Source organism: Mesoplodon mirus (assembly GCF_964341445.2).
Source record: "Mesoplodon mirus genome assembly, chromosome: 5".
Classification (NCBI taxonomy): Eukaryota; Metazoa; Chordata; class Mammalia; order Artiodactyla; family Ziphiidae; genus Mesoplodon; species Mesoplodon mirus.
In genome coordinates this window covers 872,603-887,069 of record NC_138980.1, presented here as the reverse complement: position 1 = coordinate 887,069, position 14,467 = coordinate 872,603, and the positions used below count along the sequence as shown (strand labels likewise).

Below are 14,467 nucleotides of genomic sequence, written 5' to 3'. Positions count from 1 at the left end.
CGGGGCCCATGGGTAGACTGGGAGCCCCCTCCAGAGTGTCCTGTCTCCCTGTGGCTGGGGAAGGATATAACCTCCTCCTCCCTGGGCAGGCCTCCCAGAGCTCCATGGGCATCAGCCCTGGACTGGCCATCACATGTCTCCAAGGCCACTAACCCCTTCTGTGCCACTTGCCCCTGTCCTGACAGACAGCGCTCAGTGTGACCAGGACGCAGGGACAGTCCCTGCTGATGTTTGTAGGGGTCTTGTCTAATGTTGCCCCAGACACCAAGGGAGTGTGTTGGGTAGGGACGAGGGGATCAGGAGGTGCTTCTAGTCAGGTCCTGGAATGCCTCAGGACTCCTTGGGTTTGGCACCAGGGCCCCACCCACACCCCTGTGAGGAGCTAGATATGGTGTGAGGCAGGGTGGGAGCCTGGGCTTGGCTGAAGCCCAGTTCCTGCTCTGCTACCCACTTCACTACTCACCCTCTCTAGGGTCTCAGATGAAAAGGGGTGGGCTGGTCTGGTGCAGAGCAGGTCCCATTCAACCCCAACGTGCAGCATTCCCATGCCTCTGTCAGGCTGCAGGGCCCTTCTGGGGCCTTGCTGAGGTCCTGGGTTCATCAGGCAGAATTCCTCAAGTTGGGGGAGGCACCTGGGGTGCTGGTTGCTCTGTCTCTGCCTGTCCCTCAGGTGGCACCCAAGGCCACACTGCCAGGACAGCGGTGTCAGGTCCTAGCTGAAGGGGGCCTAGACTCTGAGAGTCCTGACATGGTTAGGAGCTGGCCAGGACGCATCAGTGCACCTTCAACACATCACTCTGCCCTCAGGCCCTGACCAGGAATGGGGGTGTACATCACGCTCCCTGACTTCTTGGCTGGGTGACCTGGTCACTTGCCAGGTGGGGGCTCAGCAGCTCCACAGCCCCTCCACTTCCTGGCCCAGAAACTTGGCTCAGTGTGTGAAGGGCTGGGTGAGAGCCCCAGGGGAGGAACTTCATGGTGGACTGAGGGTCCTCCCTGGATTCATCACTCGTTGCCCAAACAAGAGAGGCATCTGGCCTCACACAAGGCTGTCGGTATCCATTCACCGGAGCTTACCTAGCATCTACTGCACACCAGCTCCTTTTAGCAGGACATGAGGTTTATGGAGTGGAAACAGCCACCAAGTCCCCCTCCTGAGCTGTGGTCACAGCATTCCTGGGCTTGAGCTGGGAAACTGCCCTGCATCCTGGCAGAAGCCCACAGTGAGAGACATGAAGTGGATGTGGATACGCAGGGTATACCAATGTGTTTATACCAACTCTAAAATTTACAATGTACTGTACACACTGTCAAGTCTGTGACTTAAATTTGTCCTGCTGACCAGTATCATAGTGGTCACCAGAAAGCTATCCCGATACCAGCAGGATGCAGAAAGGGGGTGCACGGGGCTGCAGAAACCAGCCTATCTCAAGGGGCAGGGGCAGGTCCATCAGTAGAATGGCAGGGGCCACTGGTGGGCTCTGGCCTTTCTCACGTCATGGTGATGCTTGCTGGAGATACAGAGGCTCCCAGGCCATCTGGAGATGGACTGGGTGTCTGTCTCCATGGCACGAATCACCCACTGAGAGTGACACTGCAGTCACCCAACCCCTTGGCTCATCGCCGAGGACAGACAGACTGACCAACAATGTGAGCCCCACTGTCCTGAAGGCAGGGTCCCTGAGGCATGTGCCACCCCTGTGTTTGGAGGCTCTGGGCCCTTCCAGGGCTGAGGTTCCACAAAAGGTGGAGAAAGGTCTCCTGTGCTCTGTGGTCACTGTGATGGGCACCAGGCCACAGGGTCACGGTTTGCAAAGCAGCGACGCACCAATGCCTCCTCCTCCCACTGGGCTGGCTGGGGCAGGGCGGCAGAAGGCTTCTGCTGGCTTCCTCTCCTCCTCCTCCTCCCCCTCCTCCTCCTCCAGCTCAGTGCTTTTCACGTCTTCCCCAGAATAGAAGACCTGCAGATTTAAACATGCCGAGCGAGGGTGGTGAGAGCCTGCTGGCCCGGCCCGTGGTTATAATCCAGCCCCCCACCCCACAGGGGCATGTGCAATCCTCTTGGCTCAGTCCTTAGAGCCCGCTGCTGCGCATCATTTCCAACCTCTGCTCGGCTGTGTTAACAGGCCGAACAAGCAGGAGGTGGTGTGTGTCTCACTTTCTGGCATAAGAGTATGGACTGTGGTTGCAGGTCCTGGGGTACGCCTCTCAACTGCCCATGGGGCAGCCTCCAGTCGTGGGGGATCGTGGTTCCAGCCTCTTCTCCCTACCCCAGCGCTTAAGTTCCTCCCCCACCTCTAAGACCCTGGTCTGACCTGCCCCCTCCCCACGGAGGGGCTCCCAGGAAGCTGACAACCGGGTGTAGATGAAGTCCCTCTACTCTGTCTTGGCCCCAAGCGCCCACCCGCTCCCTCCACCTGCCTCCCACACTTGTCTTGGCACAGAGACTCACCTTAGAGATTTCCACCTCTCTTTTTCTGTTTGGTTCTCTGGACTCTCACTTTCATAAGAAGCCAAATAAAGACCTAGTCAGAAAATGAAGTGATATTATGCATTTATGAGCCAGGACAATAACCTCTTCTACACCCAGAGTCTCACCTGCTTTTTGTTTTAAAATTAAATTGTTGTTGGGAGGTAACTGTAGATTCACAAGCAATTGTAAGAAATAATACAGGGATATCCGTGTATCTTTTACCCAGTTTCCCCCAATGGTAACCACTTGCTAGACTATAGGACAGGATCATCACCAGGATTTTGGCGCCGACACAGTCAAGATATAGAACATTTCATCACAAGGATCCCTCATGCTACCCTTTTATAGCCACACACACTTCCCTCCCATCCCCACACCTCTCTTAACCCCTGGCCACTACTAATCTGTTCCCTGTGTCTATATTTTGTCATTTCAAGAATGTGATATAAATGGAATCACACAGTATGTAACCTTTTGGGATTGACTCTTTTCACACTGTAATTCTCTAGAGATTCATCCATGATGTAGTGTGTATCAGTGTGGTTCATTCCATTTTGTTGCTGAATCGTATTCCATACCATACTTTGTTTAACCATTCACCCACTGAAAGACATCTGTATGGTTTCCAGTGTTTGGCTGTGACAAATTAAGCTTCTGTAAACATTGGTGTATGAGTTTTTGTGCAAACATGTAAATTCATTTCTCTGGAATAAATATATGCCCAAGAGTGTAATTGCTGAGTCACATAGTAGTTGCATACTTAGTTTTATAAGAAACTCTTTGTCTGGTTCTACATCTTGAAGATTTTCTCTTGCTTCTTTTTTTCTAAAAGTTTTATAGTTTTACATTTTACATTCAAGCCTGTGATCCATTTTGAGTTAACTTTTGCATGAAGTGTGAGTCTAAGGTTGAAGTTCATTTTTTGTCCTATGGATGTCCAAATGCACCTGCACCATTTGTTGCAATGACTATCTTTCCTCCACTGAATTGCTTTTGCACCTTTGTCAAGAATCACTGTTGGGGGGCTTTCCTGGTGGCGCAATGGTTGAGAGTCCACCTGCTGATGCAGGGGACGCAGGTTCGTGCCCTGGTCTGGGAGGATACCACGTGCCGTGGAGCAGCTGGGCCCATGAGCCATGGCCGCTGAGCCTGCGCGTCCAGAGCCCGTGCTCCGCAACGGGAGAGGCCACAACAGTGAGAGGCCCGCGTACCACAAAAAAAAAAAAAAAAAAAAGAATCACTGTGGGTATGTTTATGGGTCCTCTATTCTGTTACATTGATCTATGTGTCTGCAAACACCACACTGTCTTGAATACTGTAGCTCTTCAAGCTATATTGGCCTTAATATTGGGTAGAGTGATTCCTCCTATTTCATTCTTCTTTTCAAAATTGTTTCAGATATTTTAGTTCCTTTGCATTTTTATATAAACTTTAGAATAATCTTGTCTGTATCTATAAAAACTCTTCCTGGAATTCTGATAGGAATTGCATTAAATCTGTCCTGAAATTTGGAAAGGAGAACTGATATCTTTGCTGTGTTAGAGTCTTCCAATTTATGAATGTCATGTCTCTCCATTTATTTAGATCTTCTTTGATTTCTTTCATCAGCATTGTGTAGTTTTTAGCATACAAATTCTATACATCTTGTGTTAGATTTATACCTAAGCATTTCTTTTTTGATTGATTGTAAATGGTATTGTATTCTTAATTTCAGTGAACTCATATTCATTGTGAGTACATGGAAATAAAATGATTTTTGCTTGTTTATTTTGTATTCTGTGATGCTTGCTGAACTCATTTTGTTCTAGGAGTTTTTATGGACCCCTTGGGATTTTTTACATCTTCTGCAAATAGGGGCAGTGTTAATTCCTTTCTGATATGTATGCCTTTTATTCCTTTTCTTGCCTTATTGCACTGACTAGGTCTTCCACCAATGTTGAATAAGAGTTGTGAGAGTAGACATCCTTGAGTTGTTACCAATCTTAGTGGGAAAGCATTCCATCTTTCACCATTAAATATGATGTTAGCTGAGGGGTTTTTGTAGATGCAGTTTATCAAGTTGGTAAATTCCCTTCTATTCTTATTTTTCTGAGAGTTTTTACCATGCACGGGTGTTGAAATTTGTCAAATGCTTTTTCTCCACTGATTGACACAATCTAGTTTTTTTTTGTTCTTTGGCCTGTTAATATGGTGGATTATATTGGCTGATTTTCAAGTATTGAATAGCCTTGCATTTCTGGAATAAGGCCACTCGGTCATGATATATGATTATCTTTATATTTTGCTGAATTATACTTGCTAATATTTTCTTAAGGATTTTTTGCATCTATATTCATGAGGGATTATCTGGGTAGGGTGTATTATCTGTACTGTCTTTGTCCAGTTTTGATATCATGATAATACTAGCTTCATAAAATAAACTAGGAAGTTCCCTCCTCTTCTTTTTTTCTGAAGGAGATTGTGCAAAGTTGGTGTTACTTCATTAAATATTTGGTAGAATTCTCTAGTGTAACTATCTGGGCTCAGACATTTCATTTTGGGATGTTTTTAAATGAAAAATTCAATTTCCCTAATAGCTATAAGGCTACTCAAATTATCTATTTTATGTTGAGTTGTGGCAGTTCGTGTTTTTTGAAGAATTGGTCCATTTCATCTAAATTGTTAAATTTACATGCATAGAGTTGTTCATAGTATTTTCTTACAAGTCTTTTGATGTTGGCAGAGTCTGTAGTGATACCCTGTTTCATTCCCGATACTAGTAGCTTCTGTCTTCTCTCTCTTTTTCTTTGTCAAGAAGTTCTTTGCTAGAGGATGGAAATTTTATTGTGCTTTTCAAAGAACCAGATCTTCAATTAACTTTCAAAAATTGTTCTGTTTTCTGTTTCATTGATTTCTGCTCTCTTGTGCTCTTATTTCCTTCCTTCTGCTGACTTTTGGTTTATTTCGCTCCTCTTTTTCTAGGTTCTGGGGGTGGGCACTTAGACGATTGATTTGAGGTGTTTCCTTTTTTTCTAATGTATGCATTACATGCTGTAAAATTCCCTCTCAGCCCTGCTTTAGCTACACCCTGCAAACTTTGATAGCATTTTCATTTAGTTCAATTTTTAAAAAAATTTCCTTGAGACTTCTTAACTCATGGATTATTTAGAATTGTGTTGTTTAGATTATAAGTGTTTGGAGATTTTCCTGTTATCTTATGTTATTGATTTCTAGCTTGATTCCATTGTGATCACATGCTGTGAACACATGCTGTATGGTTTCAATTACTTTAATTTGTTGCACTTAGGATACGGTCTATCTTGGTATATGTTCGTGGGCAAATGAAAAAAATGTGTATTCTGCTGTAGTTGTATGGAGTGTTCTATAAATGTCTATTAGATCCTATTGTTTGATGGTATTGGTGAGTTCTGCTATGTCTTTGCTGATTTTCTGTCTAGTTGGTATATTAATTGTTAAGAGAGGGTGTTGAAATCTCCAAACTATAATTGTGGATCTATTTATTTCTCCTTTCAGTTCTATTGGGTTTTGCTTCATAAATATTGCAACTCTGTTGTTTGGTAGATACACATTTAGTATTGCTATATCATCTTGGGAGACTGACAATTTTGTCATTACATAATGTCCCTCTCTGACTCTGGAAATTTTCTTTCCTCTGAAGTATACTTTATCTGCTATTATTATTGCCATTTCTGCTTTCTTTTGATTAATGTGTCCCCATCCTTTTACTTTTTAACCTGGCTACATCATTATATTTGAAATGAGTTTCATGTAGGCAGCATATAGTTAGGTCACATTTTTAATTTACTCTGCCAGTCTCTGTCTTTTACTTGGTGTATTTGGACCACTTACATTCAATATAAGTATTGATATGTTAGAGCTTAAGCCTGCCTATTTATTTATTATTTTCTATTTGGTCTGTGTTTTGTTTTTCTTCTCTTTCTGTGGGTTACCTGAACAGTTTTTAGAATTCCATTTTGACTTATCTACAGTAAATTCCTAAAGGATATTTTCACTGGATATAGAATTATGGGTTGGCAGTTGTTTTCTTTCAGCACTTGAAAAATGTGTCACTGCCTCTGGCTATGGTTTCTGATGGGGAACCTGATGTCATTTGAATTGTTTTTCTCCTATAGGTAAAGTATCATTTTTCTCTCAGTGCTTTCAAGATTTGTTTCTTTTTCTTTAGTTGCCAGAAGTTTGACTATGATGAGTCTTGGTATGGGTTTCTTTGGGTTTATCCTGTTTGGGATTCACTCAGCTCCTTGAATCTGTAGGTTTATGTCTTTTCCACATTTGGGAAATTTCCAGGCATTACTTCTTCAAGTAGTTTTCAACCATACCCAATTTGTCCTCTTCTTCCCAGACTCTGATGACATGGGTGTTAGATGTTTTGTAATAGTCCCACTGGTCCCTGGGGCTCTGGTACAGTCTCTATTTTTCTCTTTTGTTCAGATTGTAAAATTTCTATTGTTTTATCTTCCAGCTCACTGATTCTTTCCTCTGTCTTCTCCATTATGCTGTTGAACCCATCCGTTCAGTTTTTTATTTTAGTTATTGCACTTTTCAGTTCTAAAATTTCCATTTGGTTCTTCCTTATATCTCCTGTTTCTCTGCTGAGATTTTCTATATTTTCACTTGCTTCAGGGAGCCTGAGACTGACTGGATTGCCAGCATGCCCTGTCAGGGGAGGTCTGGTGGAGCTGAAGGCAGGGCCAGGCTTTTGTCAGAGGCTTTTACCATCCCAGTTGGGGCCCAATACATCTTAGGTCCCTTCTCTTGAATTTATCAGCTCTTTTGGGGGGGGGTAGAGGGAAGGATAGGAAGAAGAGAAGGTCAAAAAGGAAGGTGCTTCTCTCTAAGGGTATTCCAGAAGGGCAGGGATTTTATTTGCAAGTTCATAGCTGTCTGTCTGACTGGCACACAGCAGACTCTCTAGAAGTATTGTTGACTGAAGGAGTGAATGAAATGCCCCCACCCCACCTCTGCCCTTCCTGCCTCTAGACTCTCCCCACCTCTCTCCTAATGTGCCTTTGACACAATGTGCCTATTGCCCAAGTTCCACTGGGTAATGACAACAGTCATCATAATAACTAGTGTAGTAGGTTGAATAATGGGTCCCAGAGATATTTAGGTCCTAATCCCCTGAATATGCCCTTTTGGGACTTTGCAGATGTGATTTAGTTAAGGATCTGGAGATGAGGAGATTATCTGGGTGGGTCCTAAATGCCATCACAGGTGTCCTTATAAGAGAGGAAGGGGAAGATGACTACAGAAGGCAATATGATGGTGGAAGCAGAGGCTGGAGTAATGTACCCTGAAGATGGAAGAAGGGACCACAAGCCAAGGAATTCAGGCAGCCATTAGAAGTCATAAAAGGCCAGGAAATGGATTCTCCCACTAGAGCCTCCAGAAATAACCAGCTCTGCCAATACCTCTATTTTAGCCCAGTGGAACTGATTTCAGACTTGCTAACTTCTGTAATCATAAGAGGATAAATTTATGTTGTTCTGAGGCACTAAATTTGTGGTGATTTGCCACAGCACCAATAAGAAACTACTACAAGTAGTATTGATTGAGTGCAGTCCTGTAGGCTTTGCTTGTGTCACATCAGTTAATTCTCACCATGGCCCTGGGAAGTAGTTTCTCTCATTACCTCATTACCTACCCTTTATAGATGCAGTAGGTGAGGCTTAGAGAGGGTGAGAAAGCTGCCCACGGTAACACAGCTTCTGGGGTGGGAGCAGCCAGGCTGGTTTATCCATCAGGCTGCTGAGCTTCTCATGTATGTGGGGTAGGGGAGACTCCAGATATGGATGAGACCCCCCAAAATTACTGGTTCCAAAATATAAAAAATAAAATGGCAGAATTGAAAGTATTAACGATTCAGAAGCAAGTCATTAAAAAGTCCTTCCCTCTAATTTTTTATTTTTGGCAGAATATGTTTTCCTGAGCACGGGTATGGGTCCCTGTGTAAAATGCCTGCCATGACAAGGAGCCAGGCCTCCTGTGTGCTGAGCAGGGTTCTCCCAGGGTGGTACCAGGGCATCCTGCATCCAGCGAGCACCTAACCATGGGGCCACTCTGCTTCCCACAGGGCCCATCTACTCAGCCAGATGACTGTTTGCTTCTCCAGCACTTTCTCTTCTGGAGGAGGGAGCTCCAGGAGTATGCTCATTTAGCAAATTCATAAGCAAATCTGTTGTGTCTGACAAATGATCGGATGGAAATACTGACTATTTAAGGGGACAGACATCAACAGTGCTCTGGAGAAAGGATGCCTCATTTCATGCTGGTGTGTACTACACATGAACACACACACATACACAGGTACACACTCACACACGCAAACATGCGCATGCACACACCAGTTGTGGAAAGACCCACTGTCAGCCTAGTGCTTTGCCACCCCCACATGAGCCCTGGAAGGGCTGTTTTTATCATCATGCCCACTTTCCTGATGAGGAAATTAGGGTCAGACATTGTTCAGATTTACAATGTCCAATGACATCTAAACTGTGCCCGGGGGAAGCCTGGCCTTGGGGGCCCAACCTGCAGCTCCTCGGGCCCTGTCCTGTGCTCTAGGGGTAGCAACTCTTCAGTGGGGGATGCAGACTTCCCTGCTTCCTTGCAGACCTAGCACACATGGGCGTGGTGCACCCCTGCTCAGAGCAGGGGCCCTGAATGGTGATGTGACCAAGAGACCACCCACGAGTTCTGTGGCTGGGGGTCAGGGAGGCCATGGGGCCACCTTACCATCCTCGCTGAAGATGGGAGCAGTGTGCAGGTAGTGGGTGATGCTGGGGTCTTGTTCGAAGGGACACTCCACTTGTTTCCATGTGATGAACTCTCCTACTTGCTTGGCCAGCTCCAGAAATTTCTGCCAGGGACACAGAGACACAAAACGATGCACCCTGAGTGCCTGGAGGTCACCTGTGACAGTGGGGCCGGCCCTGGCCCAGTGCTTCTCGTCATCCCCAGTGAGGCCTGCCTCTAGGGTGGGCAAGGTGGGACATGGGGCAGAAAAATGACGGAATTACCCATCAGGAAATCTGGACGTTTGTCACATCTCTTCATTTTCTCTGAAGAATTTGCTACGCCCAGCACCTAGGATTCACCTGTCCCCCTTGTCATGGCGAGAGAGCAGCCTTGGGCTATGTCATCAGCAGGCAGTGCATTTAGCTAGAGGTGACTATTACTTTAGTTTGTTCTGTTTATCTTTGTGATTATCTCAACTAATGGCAAGCGATATATCCCTACTTACAGCAAGTTAGTTTATGTAGAGAATGAGACAAATACATTTAAATAAATGTATTTAAGTAAAATTTAATTCATTTAAGTAGAATTTTAATTGAGTAAAATTTAAGTACGTTTATTTAAGATTTAAAAAACTGCTAACTTAAAGCAGGATTTTAAATACAAAGCTGTGACTGGGTGAGAACCCCACTCTGTGGCATTCTTTGATCAGCCTTGGTGTCTGCCCCCAGTCCCCCCTGCCCATGCCTCGGGATCTGGGGCCACATGAGTACCCTGCCTTCTTGCCTCTCACTGCTCCCCCGCCCATCCTTCCGCCCAGGCCTTGATTCTGAGGACCAATTCAAGAAAGGCAAGAGACAGAGTGTGCATTGATATCACCTGGAGAGTGAGCTCCCAGGCCCCCTTGGCCCCTCCAGTCTCTCCCAAGCCCAGCCTCTTCCATGTCGCCTCCAGCCTGGACTGCCCCCTGGGATGCAGAGCCCAGGCATCCTGATGGACTGGGCCTCCTCCAGCTATGCCGGCCCCTAGGGGTAACCTGGCCTGTGGGCAGCATGTGACAGTCTGCTGGGGTGTCCATGTGAGGCCCCACAGCAGAGGCAGCTCCAGGCCAAAGGGCCCAGGCATTCACTGTGGGCCCTGTCAGCAGGAGACACGTGCAGAGCCTTTGGCGGGCCATGCGGCATGTCCACTCCTCCTAGCCACTCTGTGTGGTCATGGTGGCAGCCCTGTTTCACAGAGGGAGAGACTGAGGCTTGGACTGAGCGAGGGGCTGGCCCAGGACTCCTGCCCCTTGGAGTTGGAGGCTGAGTGGGCCAAGCACTAGGGGAGGGCTGGCCCTCTCGCAGGAGAAGAGCCCCTTCTTTCCTGTGGATTGAGGGGTACCACTGCTCATGGCAGGCTCTGTCTGACTCAGTGACCATCTGCTGTCACTGTCCTGTGCCCTTGAGGCTCCTAGGCCCCATTCCTCCCCCTCCCCATGCCTAGCCCACCAGCCACTTCGAGACGTACATGCTGGGTAAGCCTGTATGTGGGGTCGAGACATGGAGTGGATCAGCCTGGCCTTGCTTCTAAAGAGCTTGGGGACTTGGGTGCTGTGACTGAGGGCTAATAGCCCACTGTAGAAGGAGCCTCTCTCCTCCTGTGAGGTCAAGGGGAACTTCCTGGAGGAGGGAACATTTGAGCTGAGAGTGATGAATGTCTGCAGAGGGAGAGGAACTCTTTCTCTCCTTCCCACTCTGCCTGACACTTCCTCCTGTTGCTAAGGGCTCCTCCTTTGGGAGGCCTCTCCTGACCGTGAACTGTGCCCCTGTGCAGCTCCTGTCACAGCACCACGTCAGTTGTCACGGTGGGTCTGCTGGGCTGTCTTTCTCGCCAGCCTGGTGCTCCTTAAGGACTGAAAATGATGTTACTTCACCTGTGCTAGACACGAGGCCTGCATAGAGTGGGGGTCAATGCCTTCATGAGCCTCAGTCTCTTCCTATGGAAGATGTGGGGAGACCCCAATCATCCCACTCTGATGTTGGCTGCGAACTGCTGCACTCTGCCTCGGGGTCCTCCTTTAATGCAACCATTCAGGGCCAGAATTCCTGCTCTGGGAGCTTTTATCAGCCTGCTTAACCAGGTGGCAGGCCCTCCAAGGCCCCTGGACCCTACCTCAAAATTGACGTGTCCATTGGGGAGGCGGTTGGCACAGCCTTCGTTCAGGAAGTATATGTCTTTGATGAGCAGGCTGAAGAAAGGGATGACGATCTGGAAGGGAGAGGGTGCAGGTCAGCCCTCAGTGGGCCTCCCCACCGTGGCTGCAGCGGAGAGAGGCAGCCTTGCCAGCAGCCACCTGCCCCAGGGACCTCAGATACAACACCAGGATGCAGAAGGCGGGAGAGACTTCCCACCTGGGCAAGGCTGGCCAGCCTCAGGGCTTCATGGGCCATAGGCTACTTAGTACGTACCATGGGGAGCAATGTGGAAACCACAAAGAAAGGAGGCACAAACTGGGGCCAGACCGTTTCTTCCCAGGTCCCACCAGACCCCAGTGCAGTGCTGATTGAGCTCCTACTGTATACAATGCCATTCCCCCTCCTGTTGGGGCTGGGTGAAAGATGCATAGTTTCAGTGGCCTTTGAACATTTCTCCCATCGTCTGTTGGGAAAGGCCAGTGGGAGCTTCTCCCCACAGTCTAGGGGTCTACAGACTTAGGTCTCCTGAGTCATGTGCCCCAGGAGGAATGGAGTGTGCCGAGCACACTGTTAAATATAAAATAAAAATTTTAGAAAAGAATAAATATACTGAAATAGAAAAAAAATTTTTTTTAAAGTTTTGGTTTTATGAATCAAAAAATATGCTAATGGAATGTGAAGTATCTGCTTTGAAATTCTGTGGCCTCTTTTAAAAATATACATTTAACAATTTGCCATTCTATGTCTTTCTTGATGTTAAAGATCTGATCCTGCTGCACTATGGTAAGGCTGAAAGCATCCCTAACTCTGGTTCCTGAAGGGACGGGCTTATGCGCTCAGCCTGAGAAGGATGGGGTCTCTGTGTTTCACTGTCAGATGTCTTGTTTCTCCCTCCTTGTTCCATACCTGCTAACCCCTAGAGAAAGGAGTCCAACTGGTAACAGCTCAGACTACTCTTGGGGAACCAGCTGGGTCTACCTTATGTTGTGGGTTGAACTGTGTCCCTCAAAAAGTTATGTTCAAGGACTTCCCTGGTGGTGCAGTGGTTAAGAATCCTCCTGCCAATGCAGGGGACACAGGTTCGATCCCTGGTCTGGGAAGATCCCACATGATGCGGAGCAACTAAGCCCGTGCGCCACAACTACTGAGCCTGTGCTCTAGAGCCTGCAAGCCACAACTGCTGAAGCCTACTGAAGCCAACTGCTACAACTACTGAAGCCCACGGGCCTAGAGCCCGTGCTCCACCACAAGAGAAGCCTGCGCACCACAGTGAAGAGTAGCCCCCACTCGCCACAACTAGAGGAAGCCCGTGCGCAGCAACGAAGACCCAATGCAGCCAAAAATAGAAAGAAAAAAAAAGTTATGTTCATGTCCTAAACCCCCCAGTGCCTATGAATGGGAACTTATTTGGAGATAGGGTCTTTGCTATGGATGGAATCAAATGGAGATGAGGTCACATGGATTAGGTGGGCTGGTATTTTTATAAAAAGAGGGAAATTTGGACACACACTGGGAAGGTAGTCATGTGACAACAGAGACAGAGATGGGAGTGATGTGGCCACTAGCCAAGGAGTGCCTATGGCCATCACAAGCTGGAAGAGGCAAAGAAGAATCCTCCCCTAGAGCCTTTGGAGGGAGCATGGCCCTTTCAACCTTGATTTTGGCCTCTGGCCTCCAGAACTGTAAGAGAATACATTTCTGCTGTTCTAAGCTACCTAGTTTATGTGCTTTGTTATGTCAGCCCAGGAAACTAACACATCTGCTCTGCCCTTAGGCTCCAGAGCTGGGCACATGTGGCCAGGCCAGCTAGGGCCGGCTTCCAGCCCATCACCCTTAGGACCGGGCACCAGGCCCTGACACTTCTGGCACAGGGACTGCCTAGGTCATTCCCCATCCAAGCTGACAAGGGCTTTGATGCGAGGACCTGGGCACTGACCACTCGGCACAGCATAGAAGCATGGATGGCTCAGCTGGGCAGGGAAGATGGGGAAACCAAGGTCCATAGAGTGGCAGGGCCTGACACAGGTCATCCAGCTAGTGATCACCAGGGCCAGGACCAGAGCCAGGTTTAGCAGGGTTTGTCCACAACTGAGGGGTTTCCTGGGATGCAGGACTTGGGGCAGTCCTAGGCAAACTGGGATGAACTGGTGACCTTAGATTTATGTCACTTCCACAAACATTTGCTCATGTCTTCTCTATGCTAGGTGCCGGGGCTTGGGGACAGTGAGAGTGTGTCACACACATTCATTCCTGATCCCAGTATAGTGGGAGACAGTCAAGGGAACAACCTACAGAACAAGGAAGCCTCATCTTGGCTTCCCCCACGCTGGCTTTAGTCCCTTTCTGTGCTCTCAAAGAGTCTCCACTTAGGCCCTTGTCAGCAGGGCATCGGTGGTGGGCCTGAGTGCTTCACTGTGCTGAGGTATATACACATGAGATCATGTTTCATCCTCCTCATTGTCCTGTGAAATAGGGCTTTTATGACCCCCACCTCACCGATGAGGAAGCTGAGACTCAGACAGGTTAAGTAACTCATAGAAGCTCACACAACAGTAAGTAGTGGATGCAGGACTAGGATTCTGCTCCAGAGCCCTGTCCTGTCTTCTTCCTCACTAGGCCAAGACGGAGGGTGGTCTCCATCCATCTCCCACCACCCACACTGGTGCTGAGTCCCTGGTCCAGTTCTTGGGCATGATGGCTGAATTGAGTTGGAATGGGGAGACCCACTGAGACGGGCAGGGGTGGGGATTAAGGGCCATGGGACTCTGGGGACAGAGACGGCTCCTCATGGGCCTGGTGCAGGTTTCCTGGTGGCAGGGCCATTGAAGTGGTCCTCTGGGTGGCAGCATTTCCCACGTGTGAGAATTTTTCACCACTTCTGTCTGTCCACATGACTGTAAACCTGGGCCCTTGTTTTCTGGACCTGAGCATTTCCATCAGAACCCAGCTCAACCTGGAGGGCACCCAGAGAAGCCTGTGTGAAGGCTGCTTTGTCACAGAGACTAGGGGAGAGGGAGGGGCAGACAGGAGCCAGCCATAGGCAGGAAGAAAACACAGTGACCTC

The 14,467-nt window shown here is 47.8% G+C and overlaps 1 protein-coding gene across 1 annotated transcript in view; it reads right to left on the bottom strand.

Moving 5' to 3' along the window:
• Nucleotides 1–1,922: 1,922 nt before the first annotated feature.
• RASGEF1C (RasGEF domain family member 1C) overlaps nt 1,923–14,467 on the bottom strand; it is a gene marked incomplete at its 5' end in the record, with an annotated part of 32,725 nt that continues 20,180 nt past the window's right edge. The window contains 4 exons of the mRNA XM_082623815.1: nt 1,923–1,961; nt 2,453–2,525; nt 9,227–9,350; nt 11,381–11,476. Of these exons, the coding sequence (XP_082479941.1) occupies nt 1,937–1,961; nt 2,453–2,525; nt 9,227–9,350; nt 11,381–11,476 (318 nt within the window). The 3' untranslated portion in view covers nt 1,923–1,936. The remainder of the gene's footprint in view (nt 1,962–2,452; nt 2,526–9,226; nt 9,351–11,380; nt 11,477–14,467) is intronic.